This window comes from Oncorhynchus nerka, linkage group LG25 (assembly GCF_034236695.1).
Source record: "Oncorhynchus nerka isolate Pitt River linkage group LG25, Oner_Uvic_2.0, whole genome shotgun sequence".
NCBI classification, from domain to species: domain Eukaryota; kingdom Metazoa; phylum Chordata; class Actinopteri; order Salmoniformes; family Salmonidae; genus Oncorhynchus; species Oncorhynchus nerka.
This window is the reverse complement of record NC_088420.1, coordinates 9,448,871-9,471,434: the sequence shown is the minus strand read 5'-3', so window position 1 is coordinate 9,471,434 and position 22,564 is coordinate 9,448,871. Positions and strand designations below refer to the sequence as shown.

The following is a 22,564-nucleotide window of genomic DNA, read 5'->3' as shown; positions in this document are numbered from 1 at the left end:
CTACTGTATCTTTTGTGTATCTAACTGTGCGGTGTCCATACTAGGATTGAGGCTGTCCTAATATGGACACAGTTGATGTTACTCTTCAATAACACAGACCCCAAAGCAAATCAATGGTATGAAAAATAGGTTTATTCTTATTCAGAGGACGAATCATGCGAAGAGGTAGATGGTAGATGTTCATTCTCCCCTGTCCTCGGTGATGCTTTCCTGTGGTTCTCTCCACAGAACCAATGTGGATGTAGTTTATAACCCAGCCCTAGCCTGTGGTTGACCAATTAGAATTCCTTGCAAAAAAACCTGGGCCAATGGCATAATACAAAGTATCCTATTTCAGGCTCACTGTATAGACAAATTCCTCCCATGTCTCTGACCCATTGCTCATTAATCCCCTATTACACTATTTTCATTGATCTAGTACTCTATGGACTTCTCGTCCTCTACGTTGTGTATTTATCGTCAAAATATTCCTACACCGTATAACTATTCTTACACCGTATTCACATAGTAAGAAACCCTTCGGGAAAGTGCAATGGTTTTCCATTGATGAGTTGAAAGCGATAAGCGATCAAAAGAGATATCGTTACAAGAAGAAATAGACAACAAAAAAAATGGACTATGGCGAAGAGCAGAGCGCGTTGCTCAGATTGAGCAATGTACTTGATCTACAGCAGTTGATCGTCAATTCAATATGACTTGTAGGCTATAATGCAGGTCATAAGAGTGACAAGCTAGATTCAGACTGGACATTTAGGCTGTGTGTGAGTGAGTGAGTGAGTGAGTGAGTGAGTGAGTGAGTGAGTGAGTGAGTGAGTGAGTGAGTGAGTGAGTGAGAGACCCCAAAGCAAACTGCTCTATACCACGGGTCTGTTTCTAAAGGCATGCCACAAACTGTACTGTTGTGTGTGTTGTGTGACCATAAGTGTGTGTGAGCAGCAGAGTTGATTTGTGTACATCGTAGTGAGTAATGCAACATGTCTGTGGGTGTGTGTGGGCAGGCAGCGGCTGCAATCTGGAGTGCTTTGTCTTCAGATGTGAGTCCATCACAGAATCAAATAAATGAAAAGAAAAAGAATGAGAGAGAAAGAGCTGCATTGCCGAGAGCTTCTGTTTGGCAGACCAGCAGAAAATGGAATCCAATCTGTTTTGAACACAACATTATCACTTACATGAGAGGTCATAGCATCACACAGCAGATAAGGACAACAGAACTCCGCCATCTCAAAAACAACACAATTTCACTAAATACTGTAATGTACGTCTTATAGAAAAGACATCCTTCACATTATTTTGTGACGCAAAGAATGACCACAGGTGAATGACAACAGGCGAATGACCACAGGCGAATGACCACAGGCGAATGACCACAGGTGAATGACCACAGGTGAATGACCACAGGCGAATGACCACAGGTGAATGACCACAGGTGAATGACCACAGGTGACCAGGTAGGCTGGATTTCCAATGTGGGTGTGTTAAATCAGAGGGCCTGTTGTCCGGACCTCTGGCAGTCTCTATGGGGGTGCCACAGGGTTCAATTCTCGGGCTGAGCTTTTTCGCTGTATATATCAATGATGTAGCTCTTGCTGCTGGTGATTCTCTGATCCACCTCTATGCAGACAACACCATTCTGTATATTTCTGGCCCTTCTTTGGACGCTGTAACCTCCAGACAAGCTTCAATGTCATTACAACTCTCCTTCCGTGGCCTCCAACTGTTCTTAAAATGCTAGTAAAACTAAATGTATGCTCTTCAACCGATCGCTGCCCGCACCTGCCCACCTGTCACTACTCTGGACGGTTCTGACTTAGAATATGTGGACAACTACAAATACCTAGGTGTTTGGTTAGACTGTAAACTCTCCTTCCAGACTCACATTAAGCATCTCCAATCTAAAATTCTATCTAGAATCGGCTTCCTATTTTGCAACAAAGCCTCCTTCACTCATGCTGCCAAACATACCCTCATAAAACTGACTATCCTACCGATCCTTGACTTCGGCGATGTCATTTACAAAATAGCCTCCAACACACTATTCAGCAAATTGGATGTAGTCTATCACAGTGCCATCCGTTTTGTCACCAAAGCCCCATATACTACCCACCACTGCAACCTGTATGTTCTCGTTGGCTGGCCCTCACTACATATTCGTCACCAAACCCACTGGCTCCAGGTCATCTATAAGTCTTTGCTAGGTAAAGCCCCGCCTTATCTCAGCTCACTGGTCACCATAGCAGCACCCACCCGTAGCACGCGCTCCAGCAGATATATTTCCAGCAGGTATATTTCACAGGTCACCCCCGAAGCCAATTCCTCCTTAGGTCGCCTTTCCTTCCAGTTCTCTGCTGCCAATGACTGGAATGAATTGCAAAAATCACTGAAGCTGGAAACTCATATCTCCCCCACTAACTTCAAGCACCAGCTGTCAGAGCAGCTCACAGATCACTGCACCTGTACATAGCCCATCTGTAAATAGCCCATCCAACTACCTCATCCCCATACTGTTATATATTTTGCCTCTTTGCACCCCAGTAGCTCTACTTGCACATTCATCTTCTGCACATCTATCACTCCAGTGTTCAATTGCTATACTGTAATTATTTCACCACTATGGCCTAATTATTGCCTTACCCCCCTTAATCCTACCTCATTTGCACACACTGTATATAGACTTTTTAAAAATGGTATTATGGACTGTGTTTGTAACTCTGTGTTGTTGTTTGTGTCGCACTGCTTTGCTTAATCTTGGCCAGGTCGCAGTTGTACATGAGAACTTGTTCTCAACTAGCCTACCTGGTTAAATAAAAAGGTGAAATAAAATAAAAATAGATTTAAAAAAATTATCCTCTTCTTCATTGCACTGATCTGAATGAAGTGACCAGGGAAATGATTTTCACTATAATGTTTTTCACCGGGCAACTTTTGTCAAGTCTTCCAATCCGTGCAGATGAATGGATTGTCTTCTTCAAGTTTGGCACATCTTACCCACCCAATATGTGGTATATTACCTGTTAAAATATAAGGTTATGTTCATAAACTCCCTTTTTCAGGACCATGTCTTTCCAAATAACTTCACAGATCTTCACTGTAAAGGGTTTAAACACTGTTTCCCATGCTTGTTCAATGAACCATAAACAATTAATGAACATGCACATGTGGAACGGTCGTTAAGACACTAACAGCTTACAGACGGTAGGTAATTAAGGTCACAGTTATGAATACTTAGGACACTAAAGAGGCCTTTCTACTGACTGAAAAACACCAAAAGAAAGATGCCCAGGGTCCCTGTTCATCTCTGTGAACGAGTCTTAGGCATGCTGCAAGGAGGCATGCGGACTGCAGATGTGGCCAGGGCAATAAATTGCAATGTCCGTACTGTGAGACTCCTAAGACAGCACTACAGGGAGACAGGATGGACAGCTGATCGTCCGCGCAGTGGCAGACCATGTGTAACAACACCTGCACAGGATCGGTACATCCAAACATCACACCTGTGGGACAGGTACAGGATGGCAACAACAACTGCCTGAACACACCAGGAATGCACAATCCCTCCATCAGCGCTCAGACTGTCCGCAATAGGCTGAGAGAGGCTGGACTGAGGGCTTGTAGGCCTGTTGTAAAGGCAGATCCTCACCAGACATCACCGGCAACAATGTTGCCTATGGGCACAAACCCACCGTTGCTGGACCAGACAGGACAGGCAAAAAGCGCTCTTCACTGACGAGTCCCGGTTTTGTCTTACCAGGGGTGATGGTCGGATTTGCGTTTATCGTTGAAGGAAGGAGCGTTACACCGAGGCCTGTACTCTGGAGCGGGATCGATTTGGAGGTGGAGGGTCCATCATGGTCTGGGGCGGTGTGTCACAGCATCATCGGACTGAGCTTGTTGTCATTGCAGGCAATCAACCCTGTGCGTTACAGGGAAGACATCCACCTCCCTCATGTGGTACCCTTCCTGCAGGCTCATCCTCCAGCATGACAATGCCAGCAGGCATACTGCAAGACAGGAATGTCAGTGTTCTGCCATGGCCATCGAAGAGCCCGGATCTCAATCCCATTGAGCACACCTGGGACCTGTTGGATCGGAGGGTGGGGGCTAGGGCCCTTCCCCCCAGGGATCTCTGAGACTCGTTGGATCGGAGGGTGAGGGCTAGGGCCCTTCCCCCCCAGGGATGTCTGGGACCTGTTGGATTGGAGGGTGAGGGCTAGGGCCCTTCCCCCCCAGGGATGTCTGGGACCTGTTGGATTGGAGGGGGAGGGCTAGGGCCCTTCCCCCCCAGGGATGTCCGGGAACTTGCAGGTGCCTTGGTGGAAGAGTGGGGTAACATCTCACAGCAAGTACTGGCAAATCTGGTGCAGTCCATGAGGAGGAGATGCACTGCAGTACTTAATGCAGCTGGTGGCCACACCAGATACTGACTGTTACTTTTGATTTTGACCCCCTTTTGTTCAGGGACACATCATTCCATTTCTGTTAGTCACATGTCTATGGAACTTGTTCAGTTTATGTCTCAGTTATTGAATCTTATGTTCATACAAATATTTACACATTACATTTGCTGAAAATAAAAACACAGTTGATAGTGAGAGGTTTCTTTTTTTTGTTGCTGAGTTTATGACCCTCTTTCAAAGACTCTTATTTACCACGTTTTTACAGGTAAACCCCTTTCATACATGTCAGTGGGTAACTGGAATATTGGAAGGGGTGGGGATGTTGTTAAACCATGGGGACTGTTTCACATTTCAGATTAGGGAGTAGTTAAACAATGGAAGTCTTAATCAATGTACCTGCAAAAAAAAAAAAACAGAACCATTCACACAGACCAGAAACCTGTATCTTGTTAGAGGGTCTGTGAAAATGCAGTAATCATGTGTAAAAGCAGGTTAAATTTTTTTTTTTTTTTTTAACCACCCTTTTCAGATATACAAAAAAAGCAGGCAAAAAGAAGCAGGCATGATAAATTAGTGGGATTTCGGTCTGTGTATGAAAGAGATACTAGATACTATCAGCTCTCCACAAAGCTACATCTTCAAACATACTCTCACTGCAGCCACTCACCTTGAAAATCCTTACACATCACAATGAAACATCCCTTGACAGGCAATTCTGAGATTTCTTTCCACTACTTGGTCTTTTGACCAATCACTTCAGATCTTTTTCAAAGCTGATATGATTGGTAAAAATACCAATTAGTGGGGAAAAAAAGATCAGCTGGGCTTGTGCAAACACAGCCAATGTCCCACAGTAGACATTGATAAAGACTGACCCGTGTTGTTGTTGTCTAAGACTGCATTGATTTGCCGCAACTATTCAAGCAATACAGGTAACTGTTATGAAAGTTGTATTGTCAATTTTGTTTTGTATTTAAAAACACCACTTTAAATGTAAAAAAAATAATTTTTAATTAACCTTTATTTAACCAGGCAAGTCAGTTAAGAACAAATTCTTATTTTCAATGACGGCCTAGGAACAGTGGGTTAACTGCCTGTTCAGGGGCAGAACGACAGATGTCAGCTTGGGGATTTGAACTTGCAACCTTCCGGTTACTAGTCCAACACTCTAACCACTAGGCTACCCTGCCGCAGAGTACATGACACTGCAACAAAATTTCTCCATGGGGACAATAAAGTCAGTAAGTATATACTGATTGACTTTGAGATAGGGTGTTACCGCAGAAATCTCCTTTCAAAAGTGATTATTTTGTTCTAACCAACAAAGTGGTGTTTTACAGACCAGCAGGCCCCTGATCACAGTGCTTCAATGACACGTCCACTACCGGTCAAACATTTAAAAAATAATAAAACATCTTTATTTTTACTATTTTCTACACTGTAGAATAATAGTGAAGACATCGCAACTATGGCGGTCCCCATGAGAGCCAGTTTCATCGTAGTGCTTGATGGTTCTTGCGACTGCACTAAAAGAAGAAAAAAAAACATTCAAAGTCCATGAAATGTTCCGTATTGACTGACCTTCATGTGTTAAAGTAACGATGGATTGTCGTTTCTCTTTGCTTATTTGACCTGTTCTTGACATAATATGGACTTAGTATTTTACCAAATAGGGTTATCTTCTGTATACCACCCCTACATTGTCACGACACAACCGATTGGCTCAAACGCATTAAGAAGGAAAGAAATTCCACAATTGAACTTCTAACAAGGCACACCTGTTAATTTAAATGCATTCCAGGTGACTCATGAAGCTGGTTGAGAGAATGCCTAGAGTGTGCAAAACTGTTATCAAGACAAAAGGGTGGCTAATTTGAAGAATCTCAAATAAACAAATCAAAATATATTTTATAACACTTTTTTTTGGATACTACACAGTTCCATATGTGTTATTTCAATGTAGAAAATAGTAAAAAATTTAATAAAACCCTTGAATGAGTAGGTGTTCTAAAACTTTTGACCGGTAGTGTCACCGCCATTTTCACTCATTTATAGATGGTTCCTTTAAGGGTGCACTAGTTCATAGAGCCCACTGATTACACAGTGGAGGATGATGACTCAATCCTGGGCACTGAATCCATGAAATCTCTGTAGCACTAACACGTGATCTCTGATTGTGACAACCACAGCAGCTAATCATGCAGAGAAGGACGAGAGGAGCGGAGGCCTACTCAACGGACGAGAGGAGCGGAGGCCTACTCAACGGATGAGAGGAGGGAGGAGAGGAGAGAAAAGAGAACAGAAGGGACGGAGGACTTTCACAATTGGAGGACCTGCTCACTGACTTGTACAATATCACTCCATGGCCAACTGGACCGAAAGTGAGCATGAACCAAAGAAGAATATGTCAAAGATTACGCCATAGAAGAGACGGTGAGCATGACATAAAGCAGGATCAGGACAATTATACAGTATGGAAGATTATATCACAGAAGAGAAATGGATATGTAGGTGGAACTGCATACAGTGTGGGAGTCAGTGGGCTGATTCATTTCAGTGTAGAAATGCTTCTTGGGGAACGCTGCAATATAATTTTCCTCTTTTTATTTGATTCTACTGTGGAACACGGAAACTGTTGTGTAATGAGGACACAGAACACGGTGTGACATATACCAGAGATAATCTGGTTTTTACGGTGTTTCCACTCAGTTGTCAAACGTACTGTACTAAAACCATTGGAAATGCTTTACACAGCACACCGTGAAAAACATGAGTATCCTTATCACTATAGAGTGCATTCGGAAAGTATTCAGACCCCTTGACTTTTCCACATTTTGTTACATTAAAGCCTTATTCTTTTCCTCATCAATCTACACACCATACCCTATAATGACAAAGCGAAAATAAAAAAAGTTTAGAAAAGTTTGCATATTATTCAAAATAAAAAATAGAAATACCTTATTTACATAAGTATTCAGACCTTTTGCTATGAGACTCGAAATTGAGCTCAGGTGCATCCTATTTCCATGAATCATCCTTGAGATGTTTCTACAACTTGGAGTCCACCTGTGGTAAATTCAAATGATTGGACATGATTTGAAAGGTACATACCTGTCTATATAAGGTCCCACAGTTGACAGTGCATGTCAGAGCAAAAACCAAGACATGAGGTCAAAGGAACCGTAGAGCTCCGAGACAGGTTTGTGTCGAGGCACAGATCTGAGGAAGGTTATCAAAAAAATGTCCCAAAGAACAGTGGCATCCATCATTCTTAAATGGAAGAAGTTTGGAACCACCAAGACTCTTCCTAGAGCTGGCCACCCAGCCAAACTGAGCAATCGGGGGATAAGTGCTTTGGTCAGGGAGGTGACCAAGAACCCAATGGTCACTCTGACAGAGCTCTAGAGTTCCCCTGTGGAGATGGGAGAACTTTCCAGAAGGACAACCATATCTGCAGCACTCTACCAAATCAGGCTTTTATGGCAGTGGCCACACAGAAGCCACTCATCATTAAAAAAGGCATATGACAGCCCGCTTGGACTTTGCCAAAAGGCACCTAAAGGACTCTCAGACCATGAGAAACAAGATGATTTGGCCTGAATGCCAAGCATCAAGTCGGGAAGAATCCTGGCACCATCCCTATTGTGAAGCATGGGGGTGGCAGGTGAAGCATGGGGGTGTCATGCTGTGGGGATGTTTCTCAGTGGCAGGGACTGGGAGACTAGTCAGGATTGAGGGAGAAAAAAAAAACACAGAGCAATGTACAAAGAGATGCTTGATGAAAACCTGCTCCAGGGCGCTCAGACTGGGGCGAAGGTTCATCGTCCAACCGGACAACGACCCTAAGCACACAAAGACAACGCAGGAGTGGCTTCGGCACAAGTCTCTGAATGACCTTGAGTGGCCCAGCCAGAGACCGGACATCTCTGGAGACACCTGAAAATAGCTGTGCAGCAATGATCCCCATCCAACCTGACAGAGCTTGATCTGCAGAGAAGCGTCCTAATCACTGACAAAGTGAAAAGGTGGTTTTTAATTAATTTATTTTACATTTATTTCAGTTTTATTTAACCAGGAAGGCCAGTTGAGAACAAGTTCTCAATTACAACTGTGACCTGGCCAAGATAAAGCAAAGCAGTACGACAATAACAACAGAGTTACACATGGAATAAACAAGCGTACAGTCAATAACACAATAGACAAATCTATGTACTGTGTGTGCAAATGTAGAAGTGTAGGGAGGTAGGCAATAAATAGACCATAGAGGAAAGGCGGCCAAAGGAAGTGTTGGCTTTGGGGATGACCAGTGAAATATACCTGCTGGAGCTCGTGCTACGAGTGGGTGCTGCTACAATGACCAGTCAGCTAAGATAAGGCGGGGCTTTACCTAGCAAAGACTTATAGATGACCTGGAGCCAGTGGGTTTGGTGACAAGTATGAAGCGAGGGCCAGCCAACGAGAGCATACAGGTTGCAGTGGTGGGTAGTATATGGGGCTTTGGTGACAAAACAGATGGCACAGTGATAGACTGCGTCCAATTTGTTGAGTAGAGTGTTGGAGGCTATTTTGTAAATGACATCGCTGAAGTCAAGGATCGGTAGGATAGTCAGTTTTATGAGGATAAGGAGGCTTTGTTGCAAAATAGGAAGCCAATTCTATATTTAATTTTGCATTGGAGATGCTTAATGTGAGTCTGGAAGGAGAGTTTACAGTCTAAACAGACACGTAGGTGTTTGTAATTGTCCATATATTCTAAGTCAGAACCGTCCAGAGTTGCGATGTTAGTCGGGCGGGAGGGTGCGGGCAGCGATCGGTTGAAGAGCATGCATTTAGTTTTACTAGCATTTAAAAGCAGTTGGAGGCCACAGAAGGAAAGTTGTATGGCGTTGAAGCTCGTTTGCAGGTTTGTTAGCACCGTGTCCAAAGACGCGCCAGATGTATACAGAATGGATATACAGAGAAAAGAGTCGGCCCGAGAATTGAACCCTGTGGCACTCCCAAAGAGACTGCCAGAGGTCCGGCCAACAGGCCCTCCGATTTGACACACTGAACTCTATCAGAGAAGTAGTTGGTGAACCAGGAGAGGCAGTCATTTTAGAAGCCAAGGCTATTGAGTCGGTCCATAAGAATGCGGTGATTGACAGAGTCGAAAGCCTTGGCCAGGTCAATGAAGACGGCTGTACAGTAAAGTATTTTATCGATGGTGGTTATGATATTGTTTAGGACCTTGAGCGTGGCTGAGGTGCACCCATGACCAGCTTGGAAACCAGATTGCATAGTGGAGAAGGTACGGTGGGATTCGAAATGGTCAATGATCTGTTTGTTAACTTGGCTTTCAAAGACTTAAGAAAGGCAGGGCAGGATGGACATAAATCTATAACAGTTTGGCTCTAGAGCGTATGCCCCTTTGAAGAGGGGGATGACCACGGCAACTTTCCAATCTATTGCTTGAACAAAGTACTGAGTAAAGGGTCTGAATACTTATGTAAATGTAATATTTCAGTTTAAAATGTTCAATACATTTGCAAACAATTGTAAAAACTGTTTTTGCTAAATTTAATCAATTTTAGAAGAAGGCTGTAATGTAACAAAATGTGGAAAAAGTCTAGGGGTCTCAATACTTTCCGAATGCACTGTACATGCATATGGCTGAGCAACACGCTCTGCAACACCCCATGTCCCTCAGTCAAGCAGTGAATTTCAAAACACAGACCACAAATACTAGGGAGGTTTTCCAATGCCTCACGAAAGAAGGCTATAATGTTTTGTTTTTATCAGATATTGAATATCCCTTTGAGCATGGTGAAGTAATTAATTACACTTTGTATGGTGTATCAATACACCCAGTCACTACAAAGATACAGGGGTCCTTCCTAACTCAGTTGGCGTAGAAGAAGGAAACTCCCCATGAGGCCAATGGTGACTTTAAAAACTGCCATTTTCAAGTCTTGCCACAGATTTTTTAACAGATTTTCAAGTCAAAACTGTAACTAAGACATTTAATCTTTTCATTTTGAATTCATGTGTTAAATGGAAGCATAATTCCAAAGTAACGTTACGGGGTATTGTGTGTAGGCCAGTGACACAAAATATAAATTCAATCCATTTTAAATTTAGTAACAACAAAACAATTTTGAAAAAGTAAAGGGTTGTGAATAGTTTCTGAAGGCATCTACAGCACCAGTCAAAAGTTTGGACACACCTACTCATCCAAGGGTTTTTCTTTATTTGTACTATTTTCTACATTGTAGAATAATAGAAGACATCAAAACTATGAAATAACACATACAGAATCATGTAATAACCAAAAAAGTGTTAAACAAATCAAAATACCTTTGCCTTGATGACAGCTTTGCCTTGATGACAGCTTTGCCTTGATGACAGCTTTGCCTTGATGACAGCTTTGACTTGATGACAGCTTTGACTTGATGACAGCTTTGACTTGATGACAGCTTTGCCTTGATGACAGCTTTGCCTTGATGACAGCTTTGCCTTGATGACAGCTTTGCCTTGATGACAGCTTTGACTTGATGACAGCTTTGACTTGATGACAGCTTTGACTTGATGACAGCTTTGCCTTGATGACAGCTTTGCCTTGATGACAGCTTTGCACATTTGGCATCGTCTCATCCAGCTTCAAGTAGTCACCTGGAATGCATTCCAATTAACAGGTATGCCTTGTTAAAAGTTGATTTGTGGAATTTATTTCCTTCTTAATTAATGCATTTGAGACAATCAGTTGTTTTGTGACAAGATAGGGTTGGTATACAGAAGATAGCCCTATTTGGTAAAATAGTCCATATTATGGCAAGAACAGCTCAAATACACACAGAGAAACGACAGTCCATCATTACTTTAAGACATGACTGGAGCTCAATCCGGAAAATGTCAAGAACTTAAAGTTTCTGCAAGTGCAGTCGCAAAAAACCAAGCGCTATGATGAAACTGGCTCTCATGAGGACCGCCACAGGAAAGGAAGACCCGGATATACCTCTGCTGCAGAGGATAAGTTCATTAGACTTTTACAAGCCTCAGAAATTGCAGCCCAAATAAATGCTTCACAGAGTTCAAGTAACAGACACATCTCAATATCAACTGTTCAGAGGAGACTGCATGAATCAGGCCTTCAGGGTCGAATTGCTGCAAAGAAACCCCTACTAAAGGACACCAATAAGAAGAAGAGACTTTCTTGGGCCAAGAAACACAAGTAGTGGACATTAGACAGGAGGAACTCTATGCTTTGATCTGATGAGTCCAAATTTGAGATTTTTGGTTTCAACCGCCGTGTCTTTGAGTAGATGAACGGATGATCTCTGCATGTGTGGTTCCCACCATGAAGCATGGAGGAGGAGGTGTGATGGTCTGGGGGTGCTTTGCTGGTGACACTGTCAGTGATATATTTAGAATTCAAGGCACACTTAACCAGCATGTCTACCACAGCATTCTGCAGCGATACGTCATCCCATCAGGATTGCGTTTAGGTGGATTATAATTTGTTATTCAACAGGACAATGACCCAAAACACCTCCATTCTGTGTAAGGGCTATTTGACCAAGAAGAGTGATGGACTGCTGCATCAGATGACCTGGCCTCCAAAATCACCTGACATCAACCCAATTGAGATGGTTTGGGATGAGTTGGACCGCAGAGGGAAGGAAAAGCAGCCAACAAGTGCTCAGCATGTGGGATCTCCTTCAAGACGGTTTGAATAGCATTCCATGGGAAGCTGGTTGAGAGAATGCCAAGAGTGTGCAAAGCTGTCATAAAGGCAAAGGGTGGCTACTTTGAAGAATATAAAATATATGTGACTCACCACATGGATTCGGCCTTGTGTAGCAAAATTTGAAATTTAATTGTTTTACATTAGATAAAAGTAGACACTCAGAGCTACAAAATGGTGTATCATCCCACTGCATTTGAGGAACAATGGGAAACTAATTCAGTTTTGAAAGTTAATCAACTTGTAAACTCACTTTTGAGAAAATCACCTTTGAATGTTTTGCTATCTAGTGAAGAGCTCTTCTTTGTCTACACCCATTCAGCATCGTTCACACCCTCTTAAGCTTTAGCCCCGCCCATTCAGCATCGTTCACACCCTCTTAAGCTTTAGCCCCACCCATCTCGTTTCGCTCTCGAAGCGCACACTTGACGCTCTGGCCGATGATTAGTTTACCTCTAGATAACATGAAAACATCCTAACAAGCTCTGCTGGCAACAATTTCATTACGCTTTTTTGCAGACGTTTCCTGACACTGGCCATATTCAATGGGTGTTGTAAGCTATCGAGCCAGCCAGCTAGCTAACGTTAGCTAGTTAAACAACAATGAACAGTGCCAGCAATGACACAGTGCTGGGAGCTAACCAACCATGTTCAATGTTAGCTAACTAGAACAGCAAACGGCTCTGGGAAACAAATGATAACATCAGCTTGGGAGCCAGCCAGCTAATGTTAGCTACAGTAGGTAGCTAACAGTACACTTTAGCTTGAAATGAAGCCACTTTCTGTCAAAATTGCAGAGAGAGTAGTTCGGATTGGTCCGCCATAGAAGGCTTCTGTCCATTTGAGTTCTTCAATCTGTGTTGGTAATCATTTGGATTAAAAAATACATTTTATGTTCAAACGGCTGTCCTGTGAAGTCATGACTTGCGATATATTCACATACTTGTTTCACACTTTTTTGGTTGCTACATGATTCCATGTGTTATTTCATAGTTTTGATGTCTTCACTATTACTCTACAATGTAGAAAATAGTAAAAATAAAGAAAAACTCTTGAATGAGTAGGTGTTCTAAAACTTTAGACTGGTACTGTACAATCAGTATATGCTTTTTGACTTGATAACGTTTATTATACTTACATGACAGTCTTCATCCATAACTGTCCTTTACACAGTAATTGTGCCCTAATCTCTACTAAATGTCATACTGTTAGCAGTCGATAGTGACTGGTATTAGGACAGCAATACAAGCGAAACACAACGGAATTATGGTTGACAATTACTTATGCAAATAGTCAACGAGGAGAGGGTAGAGTAAACAAAATGTCAATCAGTGAAAAACTAGGAATTTGAACAACCGCCTCATTTGCATATTCAATTCAAATAAAAACATTGTACCAAAAGAAGATTGACGTTGCGACACACTGTTTGATGATCATGCCTCAATCCAAAACCAATCAGGCGAAAAAGGCCTCCTATTTTGACTGAGACATGGCATAATGATTGTTTCTCATTTCAACTCGATAGGGCTGCCTGCCTAGCCTAGTCATTTCTGTCATGAGACAGCCTACAGGTCTGTGTAAGGTGGCACCGACAGACATGGCAGCTCTGCTTCTCGTGCCTACGCAACTTTGTAGTATTTGTTTTTTTTGTGTTTTATTTATTATTATTAGCCCAGAATGTTTTTTGTGTTATTACGGAAATAACTTCTGGATAACAGGTAACTCACCAGCATTACGAAATACGACTTTCACGAATTGGATCCTTTGTTCGTACCCTCCAGGGCAATTGAAATTTTCCAGAGGCTGCTCCAAGACACCACCGGCCAGGATGAGGTATTCGAAGTGGACTTCTAGTCTGACTCAGGAGCCGTGCACACCATCCACCGCTTCCGAGTATATTACTCGCTAATGTTCAGTCTCTGGACAATAAAGTAGATGAGCTCAGGGCAAGGATCTCCTTCCAGAGAGACATCAGAGACTGTAACATACTCTGTTTCATGGAATCATGGCTCTCTCTGGATATACTGTCCCCGTCCATACAGCCAGCTGGGTTCTCAGTTCATCGCGCAGACAGGAATAAAGCTCTCTGGGAAGAAGAAAGACTGTGGTGTATGTTTCATGGTTAACTACTCATGGTGTGATAACATACAGAAACTCAAGTCCTTTTGTTCACCCGACCTAGAATACCTAACAATCAAAGGTATTAGTTATAGTCACAGCCGTGTATATTCCCCCTCAAGCTGATACCATGGCAGCCCTCAAGGAACTACACTGGACTTTTTGCAAAGTGGAAACCACATATCGCATTTATTGTAGCTGGGGATTTTTACAACGCAAATTTGAGAAAAACACTACTGAAGTTCTATCAACACACTGTATACTGGCTCTGGAAAAACTCTCGATCACTGTTACTCCACCTTCCGGGATGGCTACAAAGCCCTCCCCCACCCTTCCTTCGGCAAATCAGATCATGACTCCATTTTGCTCCTCCCTTCCTATAGGTAGAAACTCAAGGAAGTACCCGTGCTAAAGGTCTATTCAACAACGTCAGTACAGGCAAAACGTCAGTGCAGAGACAAAGTGGAGTCACAAATCAATGGCTCAGACACGAGACGTATATGGCAGCGTCTACAGACAATCACAAAGGGAAAACCAGCCATGTCGCAGAGACCGAGGACTTGTTCACGGACAAGCTAAACACCTTCTTTGCCCGCTTTGAGGATAACACAGTGCCACCGTTGTGGCCTGCTCCCAGGGACTGTGGGCTATCGTTCTCCGTGGCCTATGTGAGTAAGACATTTAAGCGTGTTAACCCTCGCAAGGCTGTCGGCCCAGATGACATCTCTAGCCGCGTCCTCAGCATATGCGCAGACCAGCTGGCTGGAGTGTTTACGGACATATTCAATCTCTCCCTGTCCCAGTCTGTTTTCTCCACTTGCTTCAAGAAAAGGTAACTGAACAAAATGACTATCGCCCCGTAGCACTCACTTCTGTCATCATGAAGTGCTTTGAGAGGCTAGTTATCACCTCTACCTTACCGGACACCCTAGACGCACTTTTGCTTACCGCCCCAATAGATCCACAGATGATGCAATTGCCATCGCACTGCCTGTTCCCATCTGGACAAGAGGAATACCTATGTAAGAATGCTGTTTATTGACTACAGCTCAGCCTTTAACACCATAGTACCCTACAAGCTCATCATTAAGCTCGAGGCCCTGGATCTGAACCCCGCCCTGTGCAACTGGGTCCTGGAGTTGCTGACGGGCCACTCCCAGATGGTAAAGGTAGGAAACAACACCTCCACTTCGCTGATCCTCAACACAGTGGCCCCACAAGGGTGCTTGCTCAGCCCACTCCTGTACTCCCTGTTCACCCATGACTGCGTGGCCACACACGCCTCCAACACAATCATCAAGTTTGCAGACGACAACAGTAGTAGGCCTGATTATCAGCAATGACAAGACAGCCTACAGAGAGGAGGTGAGGGCCCTGGCAGAGTGGTGCCAGGAAAATAACCTCTCCCTCAACGTCACCAAAACAAAGGGGCTATTCGGGGAATTCAGGAAACAGCAGAGGGAGCACACCCATATCCACATCGACAGGGCCGCAGTGGAGAAGGTGTTCCAAAATTACCCCGTTCCCTATATACCCCCCGTTTGACCAAAGCCTCATGGAGAGAGGCAGAAAGATAAAACAGGGGAATAGAGAGAAAGAGTAGTAGAGATACAAACAGCTACTACTTACTTAGACGAGACGAGACAAGACGACAAGACCAGACAGAGACAGACAGAGAGAAACAGATGAGACAGACAGATGAGAGAGAAAGACAGATGCATAGCAAGACAAAGAGAGCGATAGACACTAAAAGACACTAAAACAGACGGAAAGAAGTCACAAAAAAGCATGGAGGGAAAGAGATCCACAGCCACACACTATCCCCCAACCCAACCCCTCTCTCTTACCATCTGTAGGGGCCTCTTGCTGAGGTCTCCCTCAGTAACCAGCCTCGTCTGGTCTGTGACGTGGAGTCCCTTCTGGGCCAGGGCCTGGATGACAGCATCGTGACCAACCAGGGGCTGGGTGACCGCATCGCGACCAACCAGGGGCTGGGTGACAGTATCGTGACCAACCAGGGGCTGAGAGACAGCATCGTGACCAACCAGGGGCTGGGTGACAGCATCGTGACCTCCACTTGTCAAGATGAGGCTCCCGGCTCTGCAGTAGAGCTCAGCAGACAGCAGTAGGCTGACTACTGCAGGCTTCAGATGCTCCTGTTCATACTGGTCTGTGTAGAAGGGCTCCTTCAGGTCGGCCGGGACACTGTCTGTTTAGGAGGGAGAGGTAGAGAGGTCAAAAGAGTGAATATGCTTTGGCACATACTACATTTTTCTAAGTCAAGAGTGAATCGGTGAATATACCATATGCTCCCGGGAAAAATGTATAATTAACTTTCTAAATGTTGTAATGCAAAAGGGAATCATGCGCAGTAGTTAACTGTTAACTAGACAACCGTTTCACTCCTAAACCAGCTCATAGTACCTGATACAGTGTTGTTGTTCCTGATATAAACGAGATTAGGGTGTCAATATAGTATTGAACAAGTCAACACGACTGATAGTAATTGAGTCTACTTCATTGTTTCCTCATCCAAAAGACATGGTGGTTATATCCGTTATGAAATACACTATGGATGAACTGCAATGTGTGTTACCATGGAAACTACAGTAGGAAAGGATCAGAGTGTGTGTGTGTGTATATATATATATATATATATATCTCAGTTGGCCTGGAGTTCAAAAATGTATTTCTTCCTTGTGAGACTTTCCTTGTGAGAAAATGGATATAAAAACCAGAGACTCTGTCCACGAAACAACCTGATTTTCACACCAATCAAGGAGCTGCACGTTAGGAGTGTGGCTGAAAGTAGATTGATTCCTTCACGATGTAACACTCTGCCGCACACACACACACACACACACAGACAGAGCAGATGGGTGTTCATTATGATCGGTGAAGCCACAGTAAGAGGGAACTTCTCAGCTTCACACCCTTCATCCACTCTGGGGATCATATTAGACAGGCCAAGTCAGCAGCTCATAACAGAGACACGCTATCTAATTAACAACAAAGGTCACCAAAGGGTACTTGAGGTAGAAGTTGCTATTAATTGCAGATCTAGGATCAGATTACCAACAGTCCTTACCTAAACCTTTAGCGGGATGAAGAATTAATCTGACCCTGTTTCAGTGTCATTTTAGCAAGCCAGATTTTTCTGAAATCGTTTTTTTAGTAGTTCGAAGATGAAACATTATTTTGTTGACATTTAATATGATCTCTGAGAAATTGATTGCACCCAAATTGGCACTTTCAATGTACATAATTTATATCATATTCAAATATTTCAATTAATTACATCGTATTAAAAAAATTCAGCGATGAGCAAATTTGAGGTCTGCAGTAGCCAAGTAGGCTACTGTGGCTATTTGATCATAATGTAGGCCTACCAGAGTGACTGAAAATGTTGTGTTGTTTGATACAATAAAACACTTTATAAAATGCATTATTATTCCCATACCATTATTACAGAGAATCAGACAAATTATGCTACCCTCTGCCTATTGGCTACGTAGCTTATTCAAGCCGGTCTCAAAATACAACACTGCCTCTTTAATACGAAATTTGCTCTATAACTGGGCTAATAACTCACTAACTAGCAAAGGATAAAAACAAATATGTGCACACGTGGCTACATGCTTTCACTTTGATCTCAAAACAAGCACATCTACTCAAGACCGCTCATACTGTAAACACAGTCCAGTTCAAAGTGAATGGCACAGTTCCATATATGGCAATGGTCTATTTACATATAGGCCTACTGCAGGTCTGACTGGTTATAGCGCACTGGTCTCTTTAGAGAACAGGCTTGAGTAGTGTTTGTCATTGCAATAGAATCTTACTCCGATGCATTCTGCCTACAACAAAAAATCTCTTGCATAGTTTGTTTGGTTTTCGGTATGTTGCATTGAAAGTGGCTAATTTTGTGTTGATTTGATCACAATTGCCACAGTAATGGGAAACATTGATAGTGTTAACAGGGAAAACTCTAGAACAGTGGTCACCAACCTTTTCCGAGTCAAGACCACTTGGAGTCAAAATGGAGGCCGAGATCTACCGGTCAGATTTTTTTTACGACGTAAAAAAAACACAAGCCTATGCGCAACATTAACCAATTAAAAACAGTTCTGTAGCAATGAGGTTAGTGCAGTAGACTATAGGCCCAATACAGTATCACTGCATATTGGCTTTGCTTCAATGGCCCTGCCAATGCATTGTTGTTCGGGACATTTAAAAATATATATATTTTTCAAAATTTGAGGGAGGCTATATGATCAAACCGGTAATAGATCCATTGTTGTATGACTTGTGAAGCACAGCTGAATGAGCATACATTAAAATAATTCACTTTTTTTATGGGCTGGTGGTGCCTGCATCTGATAGTCAGTCTCAGTGGAGGGAGAGAGCAGCAGACCGAGGGTCAGTCTCAGTGGAGGGAGAGAGCAGCAGACCGAGGGTCAGTCTCAGTGGAGGGAGAGAGCAGCAGACCGAGGGTCCGTCTCAGTGGAGGGAGAGAGCAGCAGACTGATGGTCAGTCTCAGTGGAGGGAGAGAGCAGCAGACTGATGGTCAGTCTCAGTGGAGGGAGAGAGCAGCAGACTGATGGTCAGTCTCAGTGGAGGGAGAGAGCAGCAGACTGATGGTCAGTCTCAGAGGAGGGAGAGAGCAGCAGACCGAGGGTCAGTCTCAGAGGAGGGAGAGAGCAGCAGACCGAGGGTCAGTCTCAGAGGAGGGAGAGAGCAGCAGACTGATGGTCAGTCTCAGTGGAGGGAGAGAGCAGCAGACCGAGGGTCCACCTCTCAACATCCCTCCGCTCTCCCTTTCCTCCGCTGATGGCGAAACACGAGTCACACCGCATTATTCCTGCGTCATGCACAAATTCATGTTGTTACTCCTATTTACAGAGAAAGTGGTCCTTAGTTCAACCATTTAAAAAAAACAAGCACACATAAAACTTGAAAAAGCCATACATGCATATGAATAAAATCATGGAGGACAACACACAATAAAGTCTGGGACTTATTTCCATTGTGGTCCTCTTGAGACAAGATGGCTGGACAAGATCCAACACAGTTAAACACAGTATGGCAGTGAAACAATAAACAAAAACAGAGAAGAAGAACATCTATCTCATCAAAAACAGAGAAGAAGAACATCTATCTCATCAAAAACAGAGAAGAAGAACATATCTCTCATCAAAAACAGAGAAGAAGAACATCTATCTCATCAAAAACAGAGAAGAAGAACATCTATCTCATCAAAAACAGAGAAGAAGAACATCTATCTCATCAAAACCAGAGAAGAAGAACATCTATCTCATCAAAAACAGAGAAGAAGAACATCCATCTCATCAAAAACAGAGAAGAACATCCATCTCATCAAAAACAGAGAAGAAGAACATCTATCTCATCAAAAACAGAGAAGAAGAACATCTATCTCATCAAAAACAGAGAAGAAGAACATCCATCTCATCAAAAACAGAGAAGAAGAACATATATCTCATCAAAAACAGAGAAGAAGAACATCCATCTCATCATTCCAGTTACGTCATAGGGGTTATTCATATGGGCACAGAAGACATCAAACATATTTGTACTTTATTTTTGAAGTGTTCAATGGTTTGTAAGTCGCTCTGGATAAGAGCGTCTGCTAAATGACTTAAATGTAAATGTAAGAGTCCCAAACATACACTGTTTACATTGAACAAATAGCTGGGCTGATAGCGTTGACTGGGGACAGGTTTAGAGCCACTTGGCTTCTGGGCTGTGGCAGGAGCCTTCTGGATGAATGTTGAAGAACTGGCAGCCTGGTTAGAACTGAAGAGGCTGGAGACTGGTATTGGGTTAAATGGTAAGTATCACTAATCCCACTACAAATGTTTTCTAAACATTTTAATGAAAAACATACAATGCATTAGAATTGTACTATTTTATTTATTTATTTATTATCACAACATTTTAGTCACTAGCCCATTTCTCCATCAAAGTTTGGAGCTTGTAGGAAAAGTCTTCATATGAGAATTGCGCAGATAGCACTCTCAGACAGCTGCCATTTGTTGGACTCTTCAAGGAGTTGGGTTGAAGCACTAGGTTACTAAGTGAACGACAAACTGAATTGCTTTCATTGAGGACACTTGAGTGTCGCAGCGATCTAAGGCACTGCGTCTCCGTGCAAGAGGCGTCACTACAGTCCCTGGTTCGTATCCAGGCTGTATCACATCCGGCTGTGATTGGGAATCCCATAGAGCGGCACAGAATTGGCCGCACAGTGTCGTCCGTGTTTGGCCGTCATTGGTCCAGTGTCGTCCGTGTTTGGCCGGGGTCAGCCGTCATTGGCCGGGGTCAGCCGTTATTGGCCGGGGTCAGACGTTATTGGCCGGGGTCAGACGTTATTGGCCCAGTGTCGTCCGTGTTTGGCCGGGGTCAGCCGTCATTGGCCCAGTGTCATCCGTGTTTGGCCGGGGTCTGCCGTCATTGGCCGGGGTCTGCCGTCATTGGCCCAGTGTCGTCCGTGTTTGGCCGGGGTCAGCAGTCATTGGCCGGGGTCAGCAGTCATTGGCCCAGTGTCGTCCGTGTTTGGCCGGGGTCAGCCGTCATTGGCCCAGTGTCATCCGTGTTTGGCCGGGGTCTGCCGTCATTGGCCGGGGTCTGCCGTCATTGGCCCAGTGTCGTCCGTGTTTGGCCGGGGTCAGCAGTCATTGGCCGGGGTCAGCAGTCATTGGCCCAGTGTCGTCCGTGTTTGGCCGGGGTCAGCAGTCATTGGCCCAGTGTCGTCCGTGTTTGGCCGGGGTCAGCAGTCATTGGCCCAGTGTCGTCCGTGTTTGGCCGGGGTCAGCAGTCATTGGCCGGGGTCAGCCGTCATTGGCCCAGTGTCGCCCGTGTTTGGCCGGGATCAGCAGTCATTGGCCGGGGTCAGCCGTCATTGGCCCAGTGTCGCCCGTGTTTGGCCGGGGTCGGCCGTCATGGTAAATAAGAATTTGTTCTTAACTGACTTGCCTAGTTAAATAAAAATGATTTTGGATTGGATTGACCACATAATTGACCCCACCATTTATTTTCATCATGAACAAAAGCTATTGGTTTTCTAACCAAAGTTGCAAAGAAGGAACTGATGTTCCAAATCGAATGTTAGGTACTATATTTGTGGTAGATTAAAGAATCCTATAAATAAATACAAAATGGCCAATTTGGGTGCAATCCATTAGCTTGATTTCTCAGAGATGAAATTATATTTCAACAAAATAATGCTTCTGGAATGCAAATGTTGTATCTTGTTTCTACCTAGAGAAACAACTTCAGAACAATCTGATATGGTGGGTGTTGAAATCCTCTTGTGCGCTTTGAGGTGGAATGACTCCGTGGTTATATTTGGGGCAACTCCTTGGCCTACGCCTTCAGAAGAAGCAAACTGACCAACAGAGAACCAGTGGTGGAAAAAGTACCCAATTCTCATACTTGATTAAAAAGGAAAAGATACCATAAAGAAAAAGACTCAAGTAAAAGTGAAAGTCACCCAGTAAAATACTACTTGAGAAAAAGTATAAAAGTATTTGGTTTTTAAATATACTTAAGTATCCAAAGTAAATGTATAAATAGTTTCAAATTCCAATTATATTAACCCAGCACGATTATTATCATTTATTTTTTAAATTTACGGATAGCCAGGGGCACACTTCAACAGTCAGACATAATTTACAAATTAAGCATGTGTGTTTAGTGAGTCTGCCAGATCAGGGCAATAGGATGACCAGGGATGTTCTCTTGATAAGTGCGTGAATTAGACATTTTCCCTTCCTGCTAAGCATTGAACATGTAACGAGTACTTTTGGGTGTCAGGGAAAATGCAAGGAGTAAAAAGTACATCGTCTGGTGTTCAACCTTCCCAAGTTCTCTCACGTCACCCCGCTCCTCCGCTCTCTCCACTGGCTTCCAGTTGAAGCTCGCATCCGCTACAAGACCATGGTGCTTGCCTACGGAGCTGTGAGGGGAACGGCACCTCAGTACCTCCAGGCTCTGATCAGGCCCTACACCCAAACAAGGGCACTGCGTTCATCCACCTCTGGCCTGCTCGCCTCCCTACCACTGAGGAAGTACAGTTCCCGCTCAGCCCAGTCAAAACTGTTCGCTGCTCTGGCCCCCCAATGGTGGAACAAACTCCCTCACGACGCCAGGACAGCGGAGTCAATCACCACCTTCCGGAGACACCTGAAACCCCACCTCTTTAAGGAATACCTAGGATAGGATAAAGTAATCCTTCTCACCCCCTTAAAAGATTTAGATGCACTATTGTAAAGTGGCTGTTCCACTGGATGTCATAAGGTGAATGCACCAATT

At 43.7% G+C, this 22,564-nt stretch overlaps 1 protein-coding gene across 1 annotated transcript in view; it reads right to left on the bottom strand.

Moving 5' to 3' along the window:
- Nucleotides 1–22,564, bottom strand: part of LOC115109020 (calmodulin-regulated spectrin-associated protein 2-like) — a 107,370-nt gene that overhangs the window by 75,251 nt on the left and 9,555 nt on the right. The window contains exon 2 of the mRNA XM_029633562.2: nucleotides 16,080–16,441. Within this exon, the coding sequence (XP_029489422.2) occupies nucleotides 16,080–16,441 (362 nt within the window). The remainder of the gene's footprint in view (nucleotides 1–16,079; nucleotides 16,442–22,564) is intronic.